The sequence below is a fragment of the Podarcis melisellensis genome, assembly GCF_964234715.1.
Source record: "Podarcis melisellensis genome assembly, chromosome: 9".
NCBI classification, from domain to species: Eukaryota; Metazoa; Chordata; class Lepidosauria; order Squamata; family Lacertidae; genus Podarcis; species Podarcis melisellensis.
In genome coordinates, this window is record NC_138541.1 from 15000164 (window position 1) to 15021630 (window position 21467).

Sequence of the window (21467 nt, forward strand, 5' to 3'; positions counted from 1 at the left end):
ACTCTCTCAAAAAATAAAATTTAATATTATAAGGTAGATGGTTCATCAACACTAACCCTCAGAAGAGCAATAGTTTCTGATAATTTAATGTTCAGTTTATTCAGATACATTCTGTATCTCTTAAGTGTCAGTGATAAGGCTTCCAGGGGACCTAAGATACACCCGCTATCTGCCTTTCAGCACTGAAATTCCACCCAAATGAGAAATAAATGCACAAGCCAACAAATAAATGTATTTTATTACAATATTGCCAATTTCCACACAACATACCACACCACTTCATTCTGCATTTTGTCCACTGGATACCACAGACTAATACAAACCAGGTTTTAGAAGTGGCAGTGCAATAGTAAAGTGATAGAACTACATACAGAGAATCATTAAATAACTGTTTCTCCAAGAAACACAGTGTTGTTATGCCCATATTGTGCCTCAAAGCCAATCCCACCCACCATAAAATGTTTAGGCATAAAGCTTTAGCCATATACATTTTCCCCAAATTTTCCCTTGTGAGATGGGAAGTTACAATTTTGTATGTTGCTGTGTTGAGGCAGCTCCCAAATCGCATACTCATCAAAATGCCCAATTTCCTTTATTATAAAAGGATGTGGCACTGTTTCTTGCCTTGTGAGCTTTTGCCACAACAGAGGAAAGCTGCCCCAAGATGCTTGCTCTTAAAATACAGCTATACACTGCCTCACATGCAGAGCTCCATAGGTTGAGTGCTAAGTAACCAGAACAAAAGAAATTCAGTGCAGTTCTGACAAAGTGGGGGGGGGGGGAATAAAAACTAGACCCACTACATCAAATCAGGTAAATTAAATTTTAAAAGGAAAAGACTGCAAATTAAGGAAACCTTCAACTAATGTACACACAAGTCTAATTTCATCTTTCCTTCAGGCTGCCCAATAGAAATATTTAGCATGATTTAACAACTGTACTCTCCTCTAAGTTAACAATAGAACAAGACACACTTAAACCACTAGAGAAAGGCTTGATCCATTCCAAAACACTAGCTCTCCCACCAGGAAGGGGAAGGGGGTATGGAAATGAACCAGCATGCCTTAAGACTACAAACTTTTCCTTATGTACTGCTTCTTCTTCAAGGAGCTCTCACAGTGAGATGCTGGGTGCCAGCCTATTTCCACAACTTCATACAATATTAAACCTTTCACCTGGATCTCTGCAGATATTCACCCAGGGACAAAGTCACCATCTGACAGGGATTCCACAAAGGTTCCTTCATCCTGCGATGGCATTGCAGTATCGGGCCCCAAGTGAGATAACCTCTTTGGGAAATGACTTGCAATGATTGTTTTGAATATAAAGTGAGCATACATGCACACGCGACACATACGTAAGAAAAAACAAAACTGAAAAACCTATCCCTTTCATTACCATTAAGGCAAATTTATTTTCTGGCTCTGCAAACTAACCAGAAAAGTCCATTCAAGGTGAGAAGCACAAGATGACCAGCTTCTGAATGATTTGCTGAACGATTGTCCCAAAAGTCACATGAGAAATCTGAAAATGGAATGGTCCAGGATTCAGATGCAAGGTTGGAAACTGAAGTAAAAGTCAGTAACCTCAAGAAAAACAGACAAAGGCGATTCATAAACAGCAGGAGAATGGACACAAAAATCCCTTTAGCTCAGTGGTTTCCAACCAGTGTGCCGTGGTACCCTGGGGTGCCTTGAATGATGGTTGGGGTGCCGTGGGCAAAAGTGGCCTCTGTCTCTCTCTCCTTCCCTCTGATGCCCTCTCACATCTCTGCCTTCCAAAGGTTTGTGTGGCTGTTTGTTGCAGCAGCCCTGGCTACAATCTCCCCAGGCAAATGGAGCCTCTGGGGCTGGCCACGGGGTGCTGGTTGCCAGGAGCTGAGGTGGCCTTGGAGTAAGCAAGCAAGTGGGCAAGGGAGCTCAGCTAGCCAGTCCGCCAGCCCTTGCTGTTGCAAATAGGCAAACAAGTTGGAAGCCTGGCAGGCAGCCAGGCGCTGTGCTGACCTTTCTTGTGCTTACTGTGTGCAAGGCCTACCTGAGAGGTGAGTGCCCAGTGCTGAAGGTGAGTCCTTTCCACCATGCAGGCCCAGCAGCACCCACTGCTGTCATTGCTGCCTCCCAAAGTAAGCTGCTGGTCTCACGTTCACCTTTGGCCAGTTTCCATTGGGCCACTAAGCCTGGGGGCACCCTCTTCCTGTGGGGCAGTGTGAGGAGGCACCTCTCTTTGGGGCAGGGGGAGAGTTCAGAGACTAGGGGCAGCGGTAGCAGCTTCCCAGAAGACTCCCAAGGAGAGGAGGCTAAGGGAACACGCCCCATTTGAAAAAAGGGCGAGAGGCTGCCAGCTCTGTAGGCAAGAGGTGACATAACTGGGATCCTGAGCCCCACAGGGGTGCCACAGAAAGAATGTGGTTGGCCTAGGGAGCTGTGGATTCAAAAAGGTTAAAAACCTCTGCTTTAGCTCTTAGGATGAAATGAAGATGGTTCAATAAGCAATATATTTCACCTTGTTACAACATCACCAGCAACCACTATTTTTTCATAATCCTTAATCCAGACAGTTCATGATCCTTGTTTCTACTGTACAATTTTCAACAAGGAAGCAGAATGTAGTTGTTCTGTTACAAACCGATTCATCTGTGTTGCCTGAGCAAACAAAACTGGCATCAAATGCAGTTTCTGAAAACCAAGATATCAGAACACCAGAATCTCTCAAATGTTGTTCAAGTAAATTTCCTAATTAACGCTTTTCAGGAGTTTGGAGTTTTCCAGGCTTTTATGGGTCTGCATAGTGTTACAACTGTAGAACACATTTACACATAAAGTCAAGAGTTTTTAAACAGAATGTATACAAGTCTTAAAGGATTCTCTAGATAACTGTGATAATTGTAAGTGTACCAACTTTTGAGGACAAATCCCAGTCATTTGAAATATACAGACGAAAGGTTCTCCAACATCTTTGGCAGTTATAAGATGCTTAAAATGAAGTCCCCACATCTCTGTTACTATGAAAACACTGGGGGACGTGTTCTAAGCCAGACCAACCTGTTGCCTTCCAAATGTTGGACCCAAGCACCCATCGGCGTCAGCAGAATGGACAATGATCAGGAATGATGAGAGTTGTAGCCAAACATCTGGAAAGGCACAGGTTCCTCACCCCTGTACTAAACAACTGGTGAGGCCATATTTGCAAACTTAGTGCTACATGCATGAACTAGAATGAGCCCTGGCAATGCCGTGGATGCCCTCTCTTTCCTTGTGGCCAAAAGGACATTCCTTGCATCTCAACTAGTCCTGTTTTCCAAAGCATTGATTTATCACAAACTCTGGTGAATTTCAAGATAAGCCAGACTCTTATGAAGGTGGTTTGTTTAACTAGGATTTGAGAGAAATCAGGATCCCTGGTCCAGATGAGAAGAAAGGCTGAGATTCATAGAAAGTAAAGCTAAACATTGCCCAAGACCAAGGAGAGACAAAGGAAAAGAAGGCCAAGGATGCACTGAACTTGATTCAGCTCATGCATGTAATGCTAAATCATGGTTTGCTACCAGGCATGAACATGAACAAGTTCTATAAATAAAAAAAGCTTTTGAGTATCTACACATACTGCTTTTAAAAAAATCAAAATGTCTTTGCACAAAGGTTGTAAAGTATTGCGGCATTTCACAAAGTCTTCAATTTTACATGCAATCCACCACATTGCTGGACCCTTGACCCACGTCGCGGATCTGGCTGCCAAGGCAGGCACACACGGCTACACCAGCCCCAGCTCTGCAGTGAGACACGGAACCAACAAGCTCCCACCTGAGAAAGAATGAAAGAGGAAAAATTGAATACAAGGGGCGTTAGCAATGCAACTGTCCTTGGCACGTCAAATATCTTAAAGTGAAAAAAGCTTAGCTACACTTCTACACAGCTTAGCGTGACAAAATCTCTTATACGGTGCTAATTTTGAAAATTGCTTCTATTTTATTTTTGTAACTATTTATGGGTTCTACCACCACCCAAGAAGGAAACTTTGCTGAAGAACTAAATGCTGGTCCATTTGCATTTAAATAGCAAGACTAGGCAGAGGAGAGGGTTTAGCTTCCCATGCACAAAGACAGCAATAGTTCAAGGTCAAATATAATTTTAAAATAAGATTTTTATAACTGCTTATATCTGTCTAAGAACAATTAACTTATTTCCTTCCATCTCTACTTTGTCAAAATTCCTGCTTTTCTGCTTCCTAGACTCATCCATTACAACAGGTCTGTCCAAAAAACCACCCCCCCTTTTACTTGTACATTTTCCAATCCCCTAGAATGAAGAGTCTAATAACTGCTTGGTGGCAGCTGCAAAAGAGAAAGTGAGACTTTAACATCAACTACACAGATTTTCCCTACTTTTCATAGAATCATATATTTGTAGCATTGGAAGGGACATCTAGTCCAACCCATTGCCATGAAGGAATCTCAACTAAAGCATCCATGACAGGCCAACCAAACTTTGCTTAAAAATCTCCAAGGAAGGAGAGTCCACAACCTCTTGTGGGATTTCCCCCCCCCCCTGCTGAACAGCTCTTACTGTCAGAAAGTTTGTCCTGATGTTGGGTTGGAATCTCCTTTCTTGTAACTTGAATCCATTGGTTCATGTCTCATCCAGCATAAAGACCTAGCTCTGTAAAAGCAAGAATCAAAGTTACCTGTTCACCACAGGATCAAAGGCTTCCACTGTATTCAGGTAAGCATTTCCATTATGCCCTCCAACAGCAAAGATTTTGCCCATTAACGTTGCTATGCCAACTCCACCCCGAGGCGTCGTAAGCTCCGCTACGTATTCCCACTTGTTGCTGCGAGGGTCAAATCGTTCAACAGAGCTCAGCGGAGAATTGTCATCAAAGCCACCTGCATCAAGGCATATACATACAAGTGAAGCATGAAATCTTCTCTCAGACTATGCAATAGTTTTATCACAAGCTGTTCTGCGGAGCAAAGCTACAGGATGCATAGTGACCCAGTAATTCAAACAGTACCAAAAATACAATGGAGCTGCTATTTGACCTAAAAGCCCACAATTCTTATAAAGCTAAAGCCTAGTCCATTGTTAGCATGATCTGTAAGCAAGTGTACCTCAATGTTAGTAAGAAGAGGAGCCCTAGGTTTATCCCTAGTAGTGCACTGTTGCCTTGAAAAAAGATAGCTTATTTATCACTTTATCACAAAATACAGTATTGTCCACAGCTAGCAACAAAAATACTTAAAATCCAGTGTAATCATTTGATGATGTTTTTTCAAACACTTACAGCAAAGCTACAAGATGAGTTAAGCACATGGATAACTGTCTAGGTGCTACTCACCTACCACATATAGGCAGCCATGGAGTTCACTAACCCCATTGCCAGCTCTTCGCTGACCCATTTCTTTCACTTCTATCCATTTATCTAGATGAGGATCATACTTTTCCACACTGGAGAGAGAAGCTACACCATCATTTCCACCAACAGCATATACATGGTTCTGAAAAGAGGAAAGATCAAATGAATGTTCTATCCAACAGCCAGGCCCAAGGGTGAATTAGGTGCGTTACTGCAGCAAAAATCAAGATGTGTCCCTTCTGCTCTCACAATGTATAAAGAAAGAGTTGTCAACCAGCTTGCTAGGCAGCAGCAGTCTATCCCCAAGGATAAAATTTTGAGCGCCATATAATCATTGCCAACACAACTGCGAGCTTTCAATCCAATTTACTAGATGAGTTTTCAGGTTTCAAAATTATCGTCTGTGGATATTACTTATTTTATACTTGCCAAAGTTATACTGTACTTATATTATTTAATTCTATTTAGTAAATATAGTCTTTTTATCAATTACCCCTCCAAAAAAACCGAAAAATCCTCTGGGCAACATGCAAAAACAATAAAATGAATTAAAACAGCAAGATCCGCATTAACAACGTTCTATATAACAAGACTTAGCACAAAAAAACCCTGCAATCAGGTAAATACTGCAATGAACAACACTTAATAACAAGACTTTGCTTGTAAGTTGCTTTGGGTTGCCTTTGGCAAGATAAAGCAACTAAAAAATCTAATTAATAATAATATATATATATTAAAAAAACTTGACAAAGTTCCACAGAGTTAAATAACTATTTTAAGACGCAGAATAATGACAGAAATTAAAAATAGTTTTTTGTTTTTTATTTTTGATGATGATGATGATGATAATAATAATAATTTATTATTTGTACCCCGCCCATCTGGCTGGGTTTCCCCAGCCACTCTGGGCGGCTTCCACAAAGACCAAAAATACAGTGGTGCCCCGCAAGACGAATGCCTCGCAAGACGAAAAACCCGCAAGACGAAAGGGTTTTTCTGTTTTTGCGACGCTTCGCTAGACGATTTTCCCTATGGGCTTGCTTCGCAAGACGAAAGCCCATAGGGAAATCTCCGGGGACCTCTTTTAAATGCTGGCGGTGGGGAGCAAAGCCTTTCCCCCCCCTCCGGACTTCAGAAGAGGTCCAGGAAGGCCGGCGGGGGCGAAAGGCTTTGCTCCCCACCACCAGCATTTTAAAAGCGGTCCGGGATAGCAGGGAAGCGCTTCCCGCTATCCCGGACGGCTTTTGAAGGCAGGCGGGGGGGAGCAAAGACTTTTGCCCCCCACCAGCCTTCAGAAGAGGTCCAGGACCTCTTCCGAAGGCGGGTGGGGGGCAAAAGTCTTTGTCCCCCCTGCCTGCCTAACCGGGGGCTTTTAAATCGCCCCGGGACTGTCTGGGGCGATTTAAAAGCGCCCGGACGGCTTTTGAAGGCAGGCGGGGGGAGCAAAGACTTTTGCCCCCCGCCAGCCTTCAGAAGAGGTCCAGGACCTCTTCCGAAGGCGGGTGGGGGGCAAAAGTCTTTGTCCCCCCTGCCTGCCTAACCGGGGGCTTTTAAATCGCCCCGGGACTGTCCGGGGCGATTTAAAAGCCCCCGGACGGCTTTTGAAGGCAGGCGGGGGGGAGCAAAGACTTTTGCCCCCCGCCAGCCTTCAGAAGAGGTCCAGGACCTCTTCCGAAGGTGGGTAGGGGGCAAAAGTCTTTGTCCCCCCTGCCTGCCTAACCGGGGGCTTTTAAATCGCCCCGGGACTGTCCGGGGCGATTTAAAAGCCCCCGGACGGCTTTTGAAGGCAGGCGGGGGGGAGCAAAGACTTTTGCGCCCCTGCCGGCCTTCAGAAGAGGTCGGGGGACAGACTGTCCCCGGACCTGGTCTGAAGGCGGTTTCCATAGGAACGCATTAATTGATTTTTAATGCATTCCTATGGGAAACCGTGCTTCGCAAGACGAAAAACTCGCAAGACGAAAAGACTTGCGGAACGAATTAATTTCGTCTTGCGAGGCACCACTGTACACTAAGCTCCAAGCAAATGACACCAAGCAAAGACTTTCCATTTTCACTGAAGAGTTCTATATGACATTTCTGTGCCGATGCCCTTTGAATGCCAATAAAAAAACCAGAGTCGCTTACCACAAGAGCCACAGAGCCAACACCTCCCCGGGGCGTATTCATAGGTGCTACAGCACTCCACTGATCAGATTCAATGTCGTATCTCTCCACATCGCTGAAGCAAGTGTTATCATCCAGTCCCCCAATAGCATAAATGGGGCCTCCAAGAGAAGCCAGAGCAATCCCTCTCCTAATAAAGTAACGCAATTAGTTATCAGACTACATAATCTTAAAACAAACTGACAAAGTGAGTTACAAACTGGCAAAGTGAGTTACTAGGTATCATTAGCTCTACCTCACTTTGGCAACTTTTCAAGAATACCAAGGTTAATAAAACCCCAAGCGTAAACCACAAATGGAAGCTTCTTTCCCAATAAAAGAGACCTTAAGCAGTGAATAACATTTAAAATGTTTCTTCAAGTTATTGCAAGAATGATTGAAAGAATTAAAGAACAGATTTTGGACTCTAGAACATTTGCAGGTTTGTAATTCTGTCAATTTTATTTAAATTTTTTCAACCACACTAATCACCAGATAATAATATTCAACGACAACATGAAGGTTTAACAGATCAGTGAACTGCAAGTTTTGACATAAATTCTTTCTTGCTGTATGCTGGCAAGGGCCAATTTTCTACATACAAAAGCCCCATTCATGCATTCAATCAACACATGAGGAATGAAGTGTGGCACATGCAGTACCACCAGCAGCAGCTTCCCTGCCCTTTTCAGCTCTAGCTCTGCTTTCTCACTTCAAGTAGAAAGGTCTGAATGGGTATTTTGCGCATGTTGGAAAGTCCATTCCACTCAATGTTGGAAGGTCAGGGGTGAAGATGGCACAGATGTCCTCATGCCTCCTCCACACTTTATTCCCCCATGTTTCTTTGAAGGCCTAAATTCAGTTTTAATTTCCCTTCTGATACCCCACAAACACAGTCCATTTTGCCATTATCAGTCTATTCCAAACTCTCAAAAGAATATAAAGAATCCTCTTATATTGGGGATTTCCAGCAGCTTCACAAAACACTCTATTTACAATTACCTCAGCTAAAATAACAACTCTGATTCTTTTTCTAATTTATTTTGTTCCTTCCCCACTTCTGTTTTTCACCTTACGGGCTCATCTCATATTTTTTATGTCCACTATTCACCTTCTGTGTTGCATCTTACTTTGGACTGCAGGCATTGGCAATGACTAGGTACTTGTTCTATGTACAGCCTATCTGATGTATACCTCAATAAACGGTAATGCATTCCACATGAATCTACTTCTTTAACAACAACAAAACAATGTTCATGCCAAGTTTGTATACCTTTTGGTATTCATTGATGCTTTCATCATCCATTTATTTGTGAGAGGATCAAACATTTCCATGCTGCCCAGGTGTTCATTTCCATCATGTCCGCCCACTGCATAAACTTTACCTGAAACATATAAAATTTTCTGGTTAGACAAACTATGCTAATTCCTTTAAGTATTTCCTATGGCCATCTAGTGTGATATCAAGAAGACAAGATGTGAAACAGCTGCTTCCCAGGTCTTAGCTCACACATCATCACTGTGCTGCTAGTGAAATTATACACATTTTTTTGCCACTCTATTATACATATTCCATTACTGCTATAGCGTAATGTCTACAATAATTTTTTTCTGTAAAGAAATCTGCATCATATTATCTAAAGATCAGGGGAAAATAATAGTCTCAGGGACTTGATATACTTTATAGTTCTAGGATACAAAGGCAGCCTTAAAAGGCAGCAGCTTTAAATCTTTTCTAATTTAAGATGCAATGCTATTTACTAGTACAGTAAATAGTTCCTAGTGTTGAATTCAGTGGTAGGTAGTGTGGCTAGACTCAAGCTGTGAGTTATATTTTTAGTACTAGAGAGGACATTTCATTGGGCAGAAACCCAGAACACAAAACCAGTTGACTGCAAAACAGAAACAATTGCATCTTTTTATTGCAAGAAGCCAACTACTATTTCTCAGCTATTTTGTATACAAAGGCTGTAATTTTGGTTGATGGAATGGCTGAGTCATTAACTTCAACAAAGTATAAAGCAATTTTAGAGCAGAGATTTCTTTTTACCAACCTCCCACAGAGATTACACCCACATGCCTCCTCCTACTGTTCATTTCAGGGCCAAAAAACCAGCTGTTCTTATTTATAGAGTAGCATTCAATGCTGCGAAATGGGTCGCCAGATCCACCACGACCACCAACACAGAAAAGGACACCTAACAGAAAACATACAACAAAAGTCACAAACACCTCATTTCTTAAGAACGTCAGTATTCATCGCACAAAATTCACAGGGTGGCAAAGTACAGAATGCTGCACATAGCACACATTAAAAGTCCTGTTAAAACTAAATAGTAGAAACTGGTCTGTTTGGTTGGCTTAGTGTTATTTACTGTTTTCAATGTTCAACACTGACAATTTGTCATTCAACAGCAACAGTTCCACCCTGCTTCAACTTAGGATGAACTGGGTTGAGGCTTCAACACAGACTGAGAGGGAAGTCAGAGCTGGAATAGACAAGTCACCCAATCAAGGTTTGTGGAAAGATCCACAAAAGTTAATAACCCCTTAAAATGTTCAATAGCCTCCCTATTCACATGCATTTTTGACAGCCCAACATAAAGAGAACCAGCTTGCTTCAACTTGCAGGAGGCTATCTGCCTAAGGCAATTCTAACTCACCATGGACTTCCAGTCAAGTGGCTCCTTAACAAGCCTGATTTTAGTCCATTCACAATCCCAACATCCCTCTCCACTTTAAAGAGATACGTGTTTTTGGTCAATGCACACTGCTTCAAGATTCCTATAGAGCACATTGCTTCAGATGACTCAAGTAAACAACAAAAACCGGGCAAAGCTCAGCTCCTTTAACGTGGGAGTTTTTGTTATCAGTTGCAATGGAGGCAGATTGTATGTTATGTTGAAAACATACGTATCTAAAGAAGTGTGCATGCACACGAAAGCTCATACCAATAACAAACTTAGTTGGTCTCTAAGGTGCTACTGGAAGGATTATTATTTTTTATGTTGAAAACTGTTCTCCATCATTCAAATGCATTAATGTATCCAAGGATTGTACATTGGGACTGTTAGGCTGTAATACATACTGTTCAATACAAGAAATTTAGCACCTCAGTTGAGACTGTATTCCATGGTTTAGCATTCAAATCAGAGGCTCATGCCAAGGCAATGCTATACCGTTGTGAACCAACCTTTTGTGTAGATACAGATTCTCCCTCCCCCCACACAAAATGAATTGAAAAAGCTACACCCTAAGGCACTTAAATAAAATGACAAGGCTTACTAATGTTATGCTGTGTACAAATTCATTTATCTTGTCTTTTGCTATTCTACCATGAGTACTTACACCTCTACAGAATAGACTTTTTGTGAGTTTCTAAAACGCTGGTGCCTCAGAAACTAGTTACCTGCTGTGCGTTTCCTTGGTGTTGTCCGTACAGAATACTCAAAATCTGGCACAGTATGACTACTTAAGTGAAGGTGGTAGTTCCTTGCTTCATCCAGCAAGTCCCGACATTTTAGGTTCTGCTTGACAATTTCTTCTTTTGCCACTACTCCCATGAGAAAACAAATGGGTAACAGTGGTAGGCGCACCTAGGAGAATGGAGATTATGGGTGGTCAGCTGAACCAATAGTAACAGTTCTCAGCAATTACTAGGCAAGCCTCCAGAGACATCATGGAGAACATCGTGATCCTCTATTTGCCTTGTGGTCAATCTGCATCTGTATGGCCTACAACTGAACCCAGTATGTATGTCCTATGTCTTCACTAGAGATCCAGAAGATGAAAAAACAAGATTCCATTTAGTTGTAACAACAGTGACATTCCTCCATGTGTATAGCTGCTGTGAACCCTGACACATCCTACTTACACACACATTGTGATTACCGTATTTTTCGCACCATAGGGCGCACCGGACCATAGGGCGCACCCATTTTTTGGGGGGGGAAATAAAGGGGAAAAAATTATTTTCCCCCCCCAGGCGCGGGGCTGGGGCGGGGGAAGCTCGAGCTTCCCCCGACCCCAGCCCGCAAACAGGCAGCTCTCTGCAAGCCGTGGGAGCGCTCCGGCTCCTTGCGGAGAGGTCCGCGAAGCCTGGGCGCGCTGAGCTCAGCGCGCGCAGGCTTCGGCATGCTGGCAACTCTCCGCAAGGAGCCGGAGTGCTCCCGCTCCTTGCGAAGAGGTCCGCGAAGCCTGGAGAGCGTGAGGGGTCGGTGCGCACCGACCCCTCTCACTCTCCAGGCTTCAGCGAAAGCCTGCATTCGCACCATAGGACGCACACACATTTCCCCTTCATTTTTGGAGGGGAAAAAGTGCGTCCTATGGTGCGAAAAATACGGTACTTGCTGCCTGCACTTTTGAACTATGACTGACATGCATAAAATATTTAATCTCTCCACAAATCAACGCTGCTCATGCATTCAGCTGCAAGTCATCAAATAATGTGTGGTGACAAGAAGCAGATGTGTGTGACCGGGCTCTGAGATGGAAAGTAACCGAATTTGCTTTTGAGAAACCCGTAGTTTTCAGGGATTTAACAGAAGTGACCCCAACTTCAATTTGTCACAAAGAATGCATAAGAGAAAAATTGTCTTAAGTGTCAATCTCTTTGGAGAACAAAAAAGTGATCCAGTTCTAATGTGATGAACCAGTATAATCACCCCACAGATCACCCCACCTCTGCATATTATGAGACACCAATAGATTTAGTTACTCCATTCTCATCTGGTCCTTACCTGAGCAACTATTTCATCTAACCATGTAGCATGATGCTGTGGATTGGCCAGAAGCCACTTAATAGCAGCACCATAAACCTGCTTTTCACTTTCAATGCTCAGGTCACTAGAAGACAACAGTTTATGAAGGTGCTGAGGCGACACACTCACAAAATCTTCACATTCCACCACTTCAGCAAAATGTTCACATGCATAGCGATCGGCCATATCCATCAAGTCAATACGATTGTGGCTCTCCGCAAAGGATCTCACTGCCAGGCAATTTGAAGGATGGAAGTGTAGTTTCATGTATTCACAGCAAGCTTTGGCCACTACCTCTACCTGAAGAATGCAGGCCGCATATAAGAGAGGCTGGACATTGTCTACCGTCAGAGTCAGTCGAGATGAATAGACGAATTTGACCAAATCTTCTATGGCATCACCATCAAAGTCTTTGATCTCGATCAATGTCTGTTTAGCTTCTGCCATTTCAGAAAGGAACATGGCTCGGAAGTATGGAATAACACAAGCCAGGACAAGTTTGTGACAGGAGATCAACTTCGAACCCACCTGTGGGATAACATACATTTATATTAATAGAGTTAATTGTTTTACCTTAATAAAAACGAAGCTGTGGTCTCAAATTCTAAAGATGTAGTAACAGATTTTAAAAATTATTAGCATTAATCAAATCCAGAAGTGCAAAGGGGTATTGACATCAGAACTATCAAGAAAATTGAATAATCAGAAAATTGACTAACAACATTACTCAGATCAATGACAATTTTCTGTATAGATTAGTATACATGTGTGGTACTGTTGTAAGAGTCATAACATTTTATTGAAAAGTCTCCATCAAGTATTTATATAAATTTGAAAGATAAATTATATTGATCACAGCATCACAATCTTATTTGTATTGATGAATATTTCAACAATGAATATGCAGTTCATATTCAGTTGTAAAACCTACTTTTCGCTTTAACTGCAAGAGAAAATTATTTCTGATTAGTCCCACTTTCAACTAGCTTAATGATAAAGTTCCATCCCTGAATTATTTCTAGTAGTTTTATCCAGTCATTTCAATTAGCTGTTCTTTTAATAATCCACAGCCACAGCAATCTAATGCAGCCAAAACAGTTTCTTGCCAAGAAATGATGAAAAGCAATTAGCTGTACATAACTTTAGACAATGTGCTGCCATGAAAAAAGGACAGACATCACTATGCTGGGTCAATTTTGCTGCATTACAAGGCTAGTGGATCTGTGTGTACAATTTGACCATGGAAAAGGCAATGCAACCACTTTGGTTATCTACACTAGATTAATAACAAATGACCAATATTCATACACAAACCCTAAAGCAGGAGGAAGGGCAGGATATAAATGGAATAAAATAAATGTGCTATTTCAGCACAGAAATGGAAAAATGGGTTTGCATTGGATAGTCAACCCGGCTGAAAATATTTGTGCCTTATATGATTTTAAAGATTAACTATCAATTGAAAATAAGGATATGAGTCTAATGAAAGTTTACATTTTATGATCCAGCAGTCTTTAGGTTCCATATTAAAGAAGTTAGCTTCCCCCACCCAGCTGTTTTTCTTAAATTTGCAGGATGTGTTTTCAGGTACAAAAATCCTCTTGATAATATTTTCTATTAATCAACCTTTTCTCTTCTGCAAAGATTAGTTTCACTGTCAAAAAATGTCAATTTGAGTTGTATGAACAAGCATTCTGGCTTACAAACTCTTATTTACACAAGTCAGATTCAACCCACAATTCAATGGTAGCTTACTTTGAAACTTACCAGAGTTTGTTGTAACCTAGATTTCTGGTTTATTTGTTTCAAATAATAAGTGACACCTATCACCACATGTAAGTCCCCCTTCCTGTTGTGCAAGAGGAGGGGGGAAGCGTGCAATCTTGATAACAGCAGCAGTAGTTTTTAGTGTGAAAAGGATAAAAAACTGCAATATCTCTTTGCAAAACAAAGGAGAAGGCTTCTGACACAAAAGCATGGAGGCAACTCTTCCAAGGGTTCATCCCACAGTTCTCTTGTAATGATAAAGATCAAGGTCACAGCTATATATTGCTGATAAGAGTTCAAACTTGCACTGAACTGAGCATGTATAGTGGGTTTTTAAAGAACAGTGGTACTTTGGGTTACAAATGCTTCAGGTTACAAACTCTGCTAACCCGGAAGTAGTACCTCGGGTTGAGAACTTTGCCCCTGGATGAGAACGGAAATTTCACGGTGCTGGCACGGTGGCAGCATGAGGCGCCATTAGCAAAAGCGTACCTCAGGTTAAGAATGGTTTCAGATTAAGAATGGATGGACCTCCGGAACAAATTAAGTTCCTAACCCAAGGTACCACTGAACTAGGCAGTCCTTCAAAATTATTTATTTATTTATTTAAAATAATTTATAAACCACTTTGTTTAAAAATCTTTAAGCAACATACAAGAATACAACATAAAAATGGTAAAACTGTATCACAAAAAGAGATACAATATAAAAAGCACTAAAACAGGAATGTGCTACAGGAAATGGGCTCCAAGTCATCCTTTTGCCTAGGAGAAACTTTCAAATCATCTGTGGTAACCAGCCAATATATAGCTGTGATCTTGATCTTTAACATTACAAGTGAACTGTGGGATGAACCCTTGGAAGAGTTGCCTTCATGCCACTGTTACAATTGCCTGCAGGGCACCTAAGAGGACCTTTAAAGAAGAAGAAAAGGACAAAATATGTAGTAAACCTAGGCTGCCTGTAACCCATTAACTAAGCAGCTGGGCTCTCAGGGCATTTTTGTGGATACAGTCATACCTCGGGATAAATACGCTTCAGGATAAGTATTTTCGAGTTGCGCTCTGCGGCGACCCGGAAGTAACGGAGCACGTTACTTCCGGGTTTTGCCGCTCGCGCATGCGCAGACGGTCAAAATGACGTTCCGTGCATGAGCAGAAGCGGCAAAACGCGACCTGCGCACACGCAGTCGCATCTTTAGTTCTGTTCAGGATGCGAACGGGGCTCTGGAACAGATCCCGTTTGCATCCCAAGGTACCACTGTACTAGCAGTTGTAAGCTGTTATATACTTTCTCAAAGCACTGCAGAAGTTGTATTCCTCTCCTTCCACAGACAGGCAAGAGCCTTGGTGCACTGCCAGAGAGATGCAAAACAGTGCTAATGTACTCCCATTCCAATACACCCATACCCACACACTCTGTTATAGGAGAAGCAAGAGGGGAGAGTAGCAACTTAGTCCATGTCAAGATTGTTATTCCCAATATTAGGGCTTTTCCCATTAGAAGAGAATGGCAACTACTACTTACATGGGAGAAACTGAAGAGGTGCGCTTAGAAACCTGGAAACACCTGGAAACCTGGGATTGGCTAACCCACAGCCTACCCTTGGTGTTCAGCAACCTTCACCGAGTATCCTCTTATCTGATTGGACCCATCCTCATAAGGAAGAGAATGTTAAGACCAGGCTTGCATATATGACATCATCTGAACAAGATGGCAGCCATGTCACATCAGCTGAGTGGGTTTATATAGGTACTGTGGCCTCTTGAGTTCAGGTCCATAAATTTAGCACAATCACACTCTCCCTACAAGCACCAAATAGGCTGCTGACTTGCAGCATTTCGAGGAAGAGTTTTGGTTAAAGGGAAGGCAACACTGCAGGGCACTAACTCCCAAATGTTGTCAACATAAATGATGCAAAGCTAATATATTTTCTAGTGAATTAATACATAAACGCACAAACCATTCTACACTCAAAACACATACACACAAAGGAGGAAATATGGAATCAGCACCTTCAGCGTAACATCACAAAGCTCCCCAGCTTCATAGAATCGGAGGAGAGAGCTGTGAAAATCCTTCCAAGCGTCATTTGCTTCAAATACAAATGTTTCTTCTTCACCATCACTGTTCAAAGGTGACCTTTCCTGTGGCTGCTGCCTTCTGCCTTTTGCCACATGATGCTTTGCTTGCTCTGGGACCATAGAATCAGAAGCCATTAGCTGTTTTGTCTCCTTCCAGGTTTGTTCTCAGTCTCCATGGAAAAAAGCCCCACACATCCTGCCAAGCAAATCAGGAAGAACATCCAGTCTTGAGTAGAACTGCCATTTTCTCACTACTAGAAGAAAATGAAAATAGATTAGGCGTTTTCCTCCGTCAAGCCCTTGAAACACCATAGGTTGAAGTTCGCTGCCAACTATTATTCTGTCTTTTACAAAGACCAAGGCAATAAAATCAAGAAGGCAACTTCTAAGTCACTATCAGGATGGGAACATAGGCTTGGATCTCAAGTTGCTCATCCATTCACATGTGAGAGTGAATGATTTCTACCAACTTTCCCCCTACATCCATAATCTTCCATGCCTTCCCAAACCTGCAATAGAGGATTTTCATGGGGCTGCAGAAGTAAAGAAAATGGTGGAAGTGGCAGTCTAGGAACATGGGCTCTATTGATTCATGGAAGGAAAGTTAGGATCCAAGCCACTGCTAGCACATTTCCACAATGAGTTAGAACCAAGCAACTTTGAGCAACAGGAGGAAAACAAGCCTAAATGTGCACAATGCTGTAATAGGAAAGGTTGATGGATTTAGTTTCACTTGTATTGAGTTCTAGTATACAGTGCAAAAGATACAAATCTTCTGGAACAATATGGTCCGTAGCATAAAGGTTGGGTGGGCTGCAGAAAGGAGAAATACTAAAGTTGGGACACCCTCCAACTGCCTTTCTATTCATACAGGGAACCTTTGGGTCAAAGCCTAAGTAACAAACTACAGTTCTAAATATCACAAAATCCTTCTTGGAATAGTTAAGGCTGAAGGAACTTCTCTCAAAGTATATATAATCTGTTGGGTTTTTTTATTGTTCAATTTGCTTTGCATCTAAGGAAGATTAAAGATACCTTCCTGTACACAACTGAACCACTTGCAGATTAAAGTTTTATTATTCACTCATGGCTTCTTAAATCAGGCCATTATTATTTAACCTGAGAGATATAGTACCCACTTTACTCAGTTCAATGGCAAACGTTTGTGTGACAAATCGTGCCATTCTACAGCCACAGGTTTTTTAAAGGATGCTTTATCAATATCAATACTTTTATCTGAGGAATTTTCAGAAAAGTTATTATGTTTAGTAGATGCTTATATAGCTCCAACAACATACAGTACGTGGAGCTTCACAGAGTGAAACTTACAGCTGACACAAAAAGCTTAGAATAAAAAATTACAATGATGAGCCCCCCCAAAATTCATGGTACGTGTGATGACTATATGTACAGTCTTAAAAAGGAAACAATGTTATAGACACAGCCTGTCTTTAACATATTTGCTTCATCCCTGATTTATTACATACTGGCCAACTTCAGGGAGGGAGGACTGTAGTGTGACAAAATAACAGGAGGGTCCACAGGCCCAGTTACAGCATTAAATCTTTTCTGCCGTTTTTCCTGTCTCTCCTGCCCTGCACTACTGCTGTTTGGTCCTTAGTTCTGCAGACCAAATACTACAGCAAGGCAATACTACAGCAATACATCAGTGCACAGGAGAGGGAAAGAGACTGGATACACATTTACTGCAGCATAGACAATGTGCAATTGAATGACACACTTTCACACTGTGGACTTCAGGTGCACTTCCCAAAGAGGCTGTACATTTTTCAATATATTTATGTCAGGCTTCTACAAGAAGCCTGCACAAGGCAGCTTGCAATTAAAACATTAACTGACAAGACAACTCAAGTACTGGGGTCACCCCCCCCCCCAAAAAAAAGCTTGGCAGGTCCACTTAAAAGGCCATAAGCAGGGGGAGGCCAAGTTGAGTTCTCACAGGAGGAAATTCCACAAATGAAAAATCTGTGTTCTTTCTTTCCACCAACAGGATCAACCTTATCACACCTCCAAGGCCAATCTTAAAAGATTTGACCAGTTGAGTCTGGGCAGTCTTTCAAATAAACTGTTCCCAAACCATTCAGGGTTTTAAGAGTTAGTATCAGCACTTTAAACTGAGCATGGAAACAAATGCATAAGCTGATGCAAATTGATGCAATATGATCAAACTGCTTTGGACTGAAGTACTGTACACCACAATCAGTTTTCGGTGTTGTATGGAAAACAGAAGTACATTCTCTAAATGAGGAACTAAATGAAGATCTGCTCTCAACATGGAAAACTACATAAAAACATTTCATGGTTATAGTCATAGCCCAGAGCATTGTGATTAATGGCACTGATGTTATGCACCTGGAAATCTGGAAGTCTTGCTTAGGTATGAAAATTGATGCTTAAACTGTAGTATTCACTGCATAGAAAGTCATCATAAGGGCATTAGACTCAATCTCAGGGCCGGAGCTTTGAGTCCCACATTGGCCAAGATTTCTGCACTGCAGGGGGGTTGCACTAAATGACCCCCCAGCTCTACAACTCTATTATTCTATTCAAGTGAAATGGAATGGAATGGAATGGAAGCAGCAATGACAGAAGACAAAAAGCAGCAGGGATTATAATAACACAACAATATGCAAGAGCTTAAATGCCACCAGCTCAACTCTTTCTACATTGTATCCAAAAATATAGCAAGAACCCATCTATGGAATGTGTGATGCTTCTGACCCAAATAACCACTGTATTTTACAGAATTCACTAACCAGGAAGCACATCATCAGTCTGTAAAGGAAACAAACCTGAGTAGCACCAGGAAACATTAGCTGAAAGAAAATTAGTAAAATGTTCAAATTATATGTGTCTACAGTGCTGTGTAATTTCCCCTCCTCTTTATGCATTTCCTCCATTTATGTTTCATTCTCTAAAATCGAGACTCGTAAATGTGCACTTCACATTTAAACCTAGATCTTGATTTTTTTCATTTCCTTCCCCCTCACATATCTGCTCTGCCCTTCACCAGTTTCACGCATTTCTACATTCTTCCTTCTGCTCTATTTCACTCCGACGACAAGGGAAAAGGGAACCAGCTTTTATCCTAACAACCAAGGAACACCCCCTCAGCTCAGCAAAAGCAGAATCAATTGCATTCCGCCAACTCCATCATCATCATCATCACCAACAGCAGCAGCAGCATCACCTCTCGCACCCAAGGAAAACCACGTGCAAAAAAACAACCCCCCCCAGGTTTAGCACCCTGACGACCCCTTCCTTTCCAAGGAGCGGTGCCCCTGCCTTAAAAACACCCCTCCCTCCTCCCCATCTATAACTTGGACCAGCCCCAAGAACTGCTTTACCCTACCAGGACTAAAACCAGAAACCCATAAATGAATGGTTGCGAGTTGCTGTTGTTGTTTTTTTTTAAACGGGGCATTTCTTCTGAGCATGCACAGAGTGCTCCTTATGAGCAACCCTCAAATGTACAGGACTGAGGGAGCACGCCTTGCTGTAGCCCACCTTCCACAGCCCCCTTCTGCCTCTCTCCTTCCTCGGCTCCAGCCTCCTTACCACGCCAATTCTCTACCTCCCTCCTTGGTGCAGCCAGGGCAGTTGCACCTCAGCAGCCGTTACCTCCGGCGCGCGCGCTCCCTACCTTCCGCGCGCGCAGCCCAAAACATACACAAATACTGTACACACACACAGAGGCATATATGCACGGAGGACGCGGCCAACAGCGCATGCGCCCAGCCCGGAGCCGACGGAGATGTATCAGGAGGGAGGGAAGGGGGAGGCGTGTCAAGGAAGCGCAGCGAGCCGGGTGAGAGGAGGAGGAGCGAGGAGATGGGGACCGCGCGCATGCGCTGCAGAGCTCTGGGCTCGAGCGCAAACCCGTGGGCTGCGCGCGCAAGCTCTCCTTATGGCCGTTAACGGCTGTTCAATTACCAAACACGCCCCCCCCCGCCGGCCTCCTGGAGAGAGAGAGAGAGAGAGAGAGAGAGAGAGAGAGAGACGCTCGCCTGAGGGGAGGGGGGAAATACTGTTTTTTTGCGCATGCGTCGAGTATGTACGCCTCACTAGCTCGAAACGCTGCGAGGTTGTCCGTCTTTGTATGCCGCTTCCTCTGCTGCGTTTTAAGTCAGTCCACTGAATTCAATGGGATTTACAGCTTTAAATCTTTCACGCTTAGCCGGGTGGATGGGATACACGCCCCCACCCCCCGCCCCATGTCAGACGTTTGAAACGTTTCCTCTGTTGCCACACATTTTGGTTTAAATCGAGAGTGAATCGGCTTGGGCAAAGGGAAAACACATCAAAACTCAAGTGTTTCATAATAAAATAAGAGATGGTTGCATTTATATCCCACCTTTTCTCCTCCCAAGCAGTGCAAAGTGGTGCATGTTGTATACTTACCATCCTCACAACAACCCTGTGAGGTAGGCTAGTGAGCAACTGGCCCATGTGATGGTGAGCTTTCATGGCCGAGTGGGGGATTTGAACCCTGGTCTCCTCCAGGTCCCAGTCCAACACTTGAACCACTACAACCACACATAGGGATTGTGCCTGTCCATTTGACCTGTCCAATAACTTGTATAACTAAGAACTAGTGTCTGCATTTGCTTTTTTCCCTCCTCCCTCTCACTGACTTTCCTTTTCGATGGTAAACATGATAGCAGGGATTGTCGTGTTACTATAATTGCAACCTGCTCTTGAGAGCCTTTCTTCAGCTCCAAATAATAGCCTGCTCCAAATAATAGCATTTAATTGTCATGAGTGCTGGTACTTTATATTCATATTTTCAGTATTGGGGGCTGTGGTGATGAGGGATTAGGCTTGTATGACCACATAGACGCAGATATCTACTTTGCCTACCCCTTTCCCTCTCTTATGGTGCTGGAGTTCCAGATTTTAGAATTCCTACTTTAATGGGATTACGAGTTTTTGAAAAGAGTTAAGCACCCTTTTACCAAAGCACCACATCCCCAGTTCCCAAGGCAGCTCTGCAGGCCTTCTAATTAGCACACTAAAAATAGGAGGGATGGTCTGGTTTATCCAGTTTCTTATGCCTGTGTCTGCAGACAACTTGGAATCTTTGTTGAGCTATTTGGACCAAACTGGTGAAGTGGGTGTGTGGAAATATGATCCTCTTCAGTCACATACACTCTTGTCAATCTGTACAGACACCAGTGGCCTAGGGTGAAAAGCAGGCACTCTGAACATAGAGCAGATGCAAGGCAGATGCATGTTGGAAGATGTTTTTGTCAGGTTGTATCTCCATTCAAATATCACCTAACTCACCATAGCTGTGATACGATATTATAGGCAGCTTCTACAGCTTCTTGAGACAGGGTTA

At 42.7% G+C, this 21467-nt stretch overlaps 1 protein-coding gene across 6 annotated transcripts; it reads right to left on the minus strand.

The window, feature by feature from the left end:
• Window positions 1-221: 221 nt before the first annotated feature.
• On the minus strand, window positions 222-19804 carry KLHL8 (kelch like family member 8). Of its 6 annotated transcripts, none has more exons than XM_081925012.1 (10): window positions 19685-19804; window positions 16037-16356; window positions 12234-12782; window positions 10904-11090; window positions 9549-9692; window positions 8768-8879; window positions 7477-7645; window positions 5335-5494; window positions 4681-4882; window positions 222-3800 (listed from the first exon to the last, which is right to left on the minus strand). In XM_081925012.1, the coding sequence occupies exons 2-10, from the start codon at window positions 16238-16240 to the stop codon at window positions 3677-3679; spliced, it is 1851 nt and encodes a 616-aa protein (XP_081781138.1). In that variant the 5' UTR covers window positions 16241-16356; window positions 19685-19804; the 3' UTR covers window positions 222-3676. The 6 variants fall into 6 exon arrangements, with proteins under 6 accessions (XP_081781138.1, XP_081781140.1, XP_081781139.1 ...); XM_081925014.1 differs by having other exon boundaries at window positions 16037-16359; XM_081925013.1 differs by having other exon boundaries at window positions 19634-19798.
• Window positions 19805-21467: the final 1663 nt, after the last annotated feature.

Bases quoted from the DNA above. Each gene is read 5' to 3' on its own strand.
- KLHL8 (XM_081925012.1), bottom strand. From the start codon at position 16,240: ATGGCTTCTGATTCTATGGTCCCAGAGCAAGCAAAGCATCATGTGGCA. The intron at 5,495-7,476 runs GTAAGCGACTCT...TCCTCTTTTCAG, and splicing joins TTGGCTCTGTGGCTCTTGTG to AACCATGTATATGCTGTTGG. The intron at 4,883-5,334 runs GTGAGTAGCACC...GCCTTGATGCAG, and splicing joins TGGCTGCCTATATGTGGTAG to GTGGCTTTGATGACAATTCT.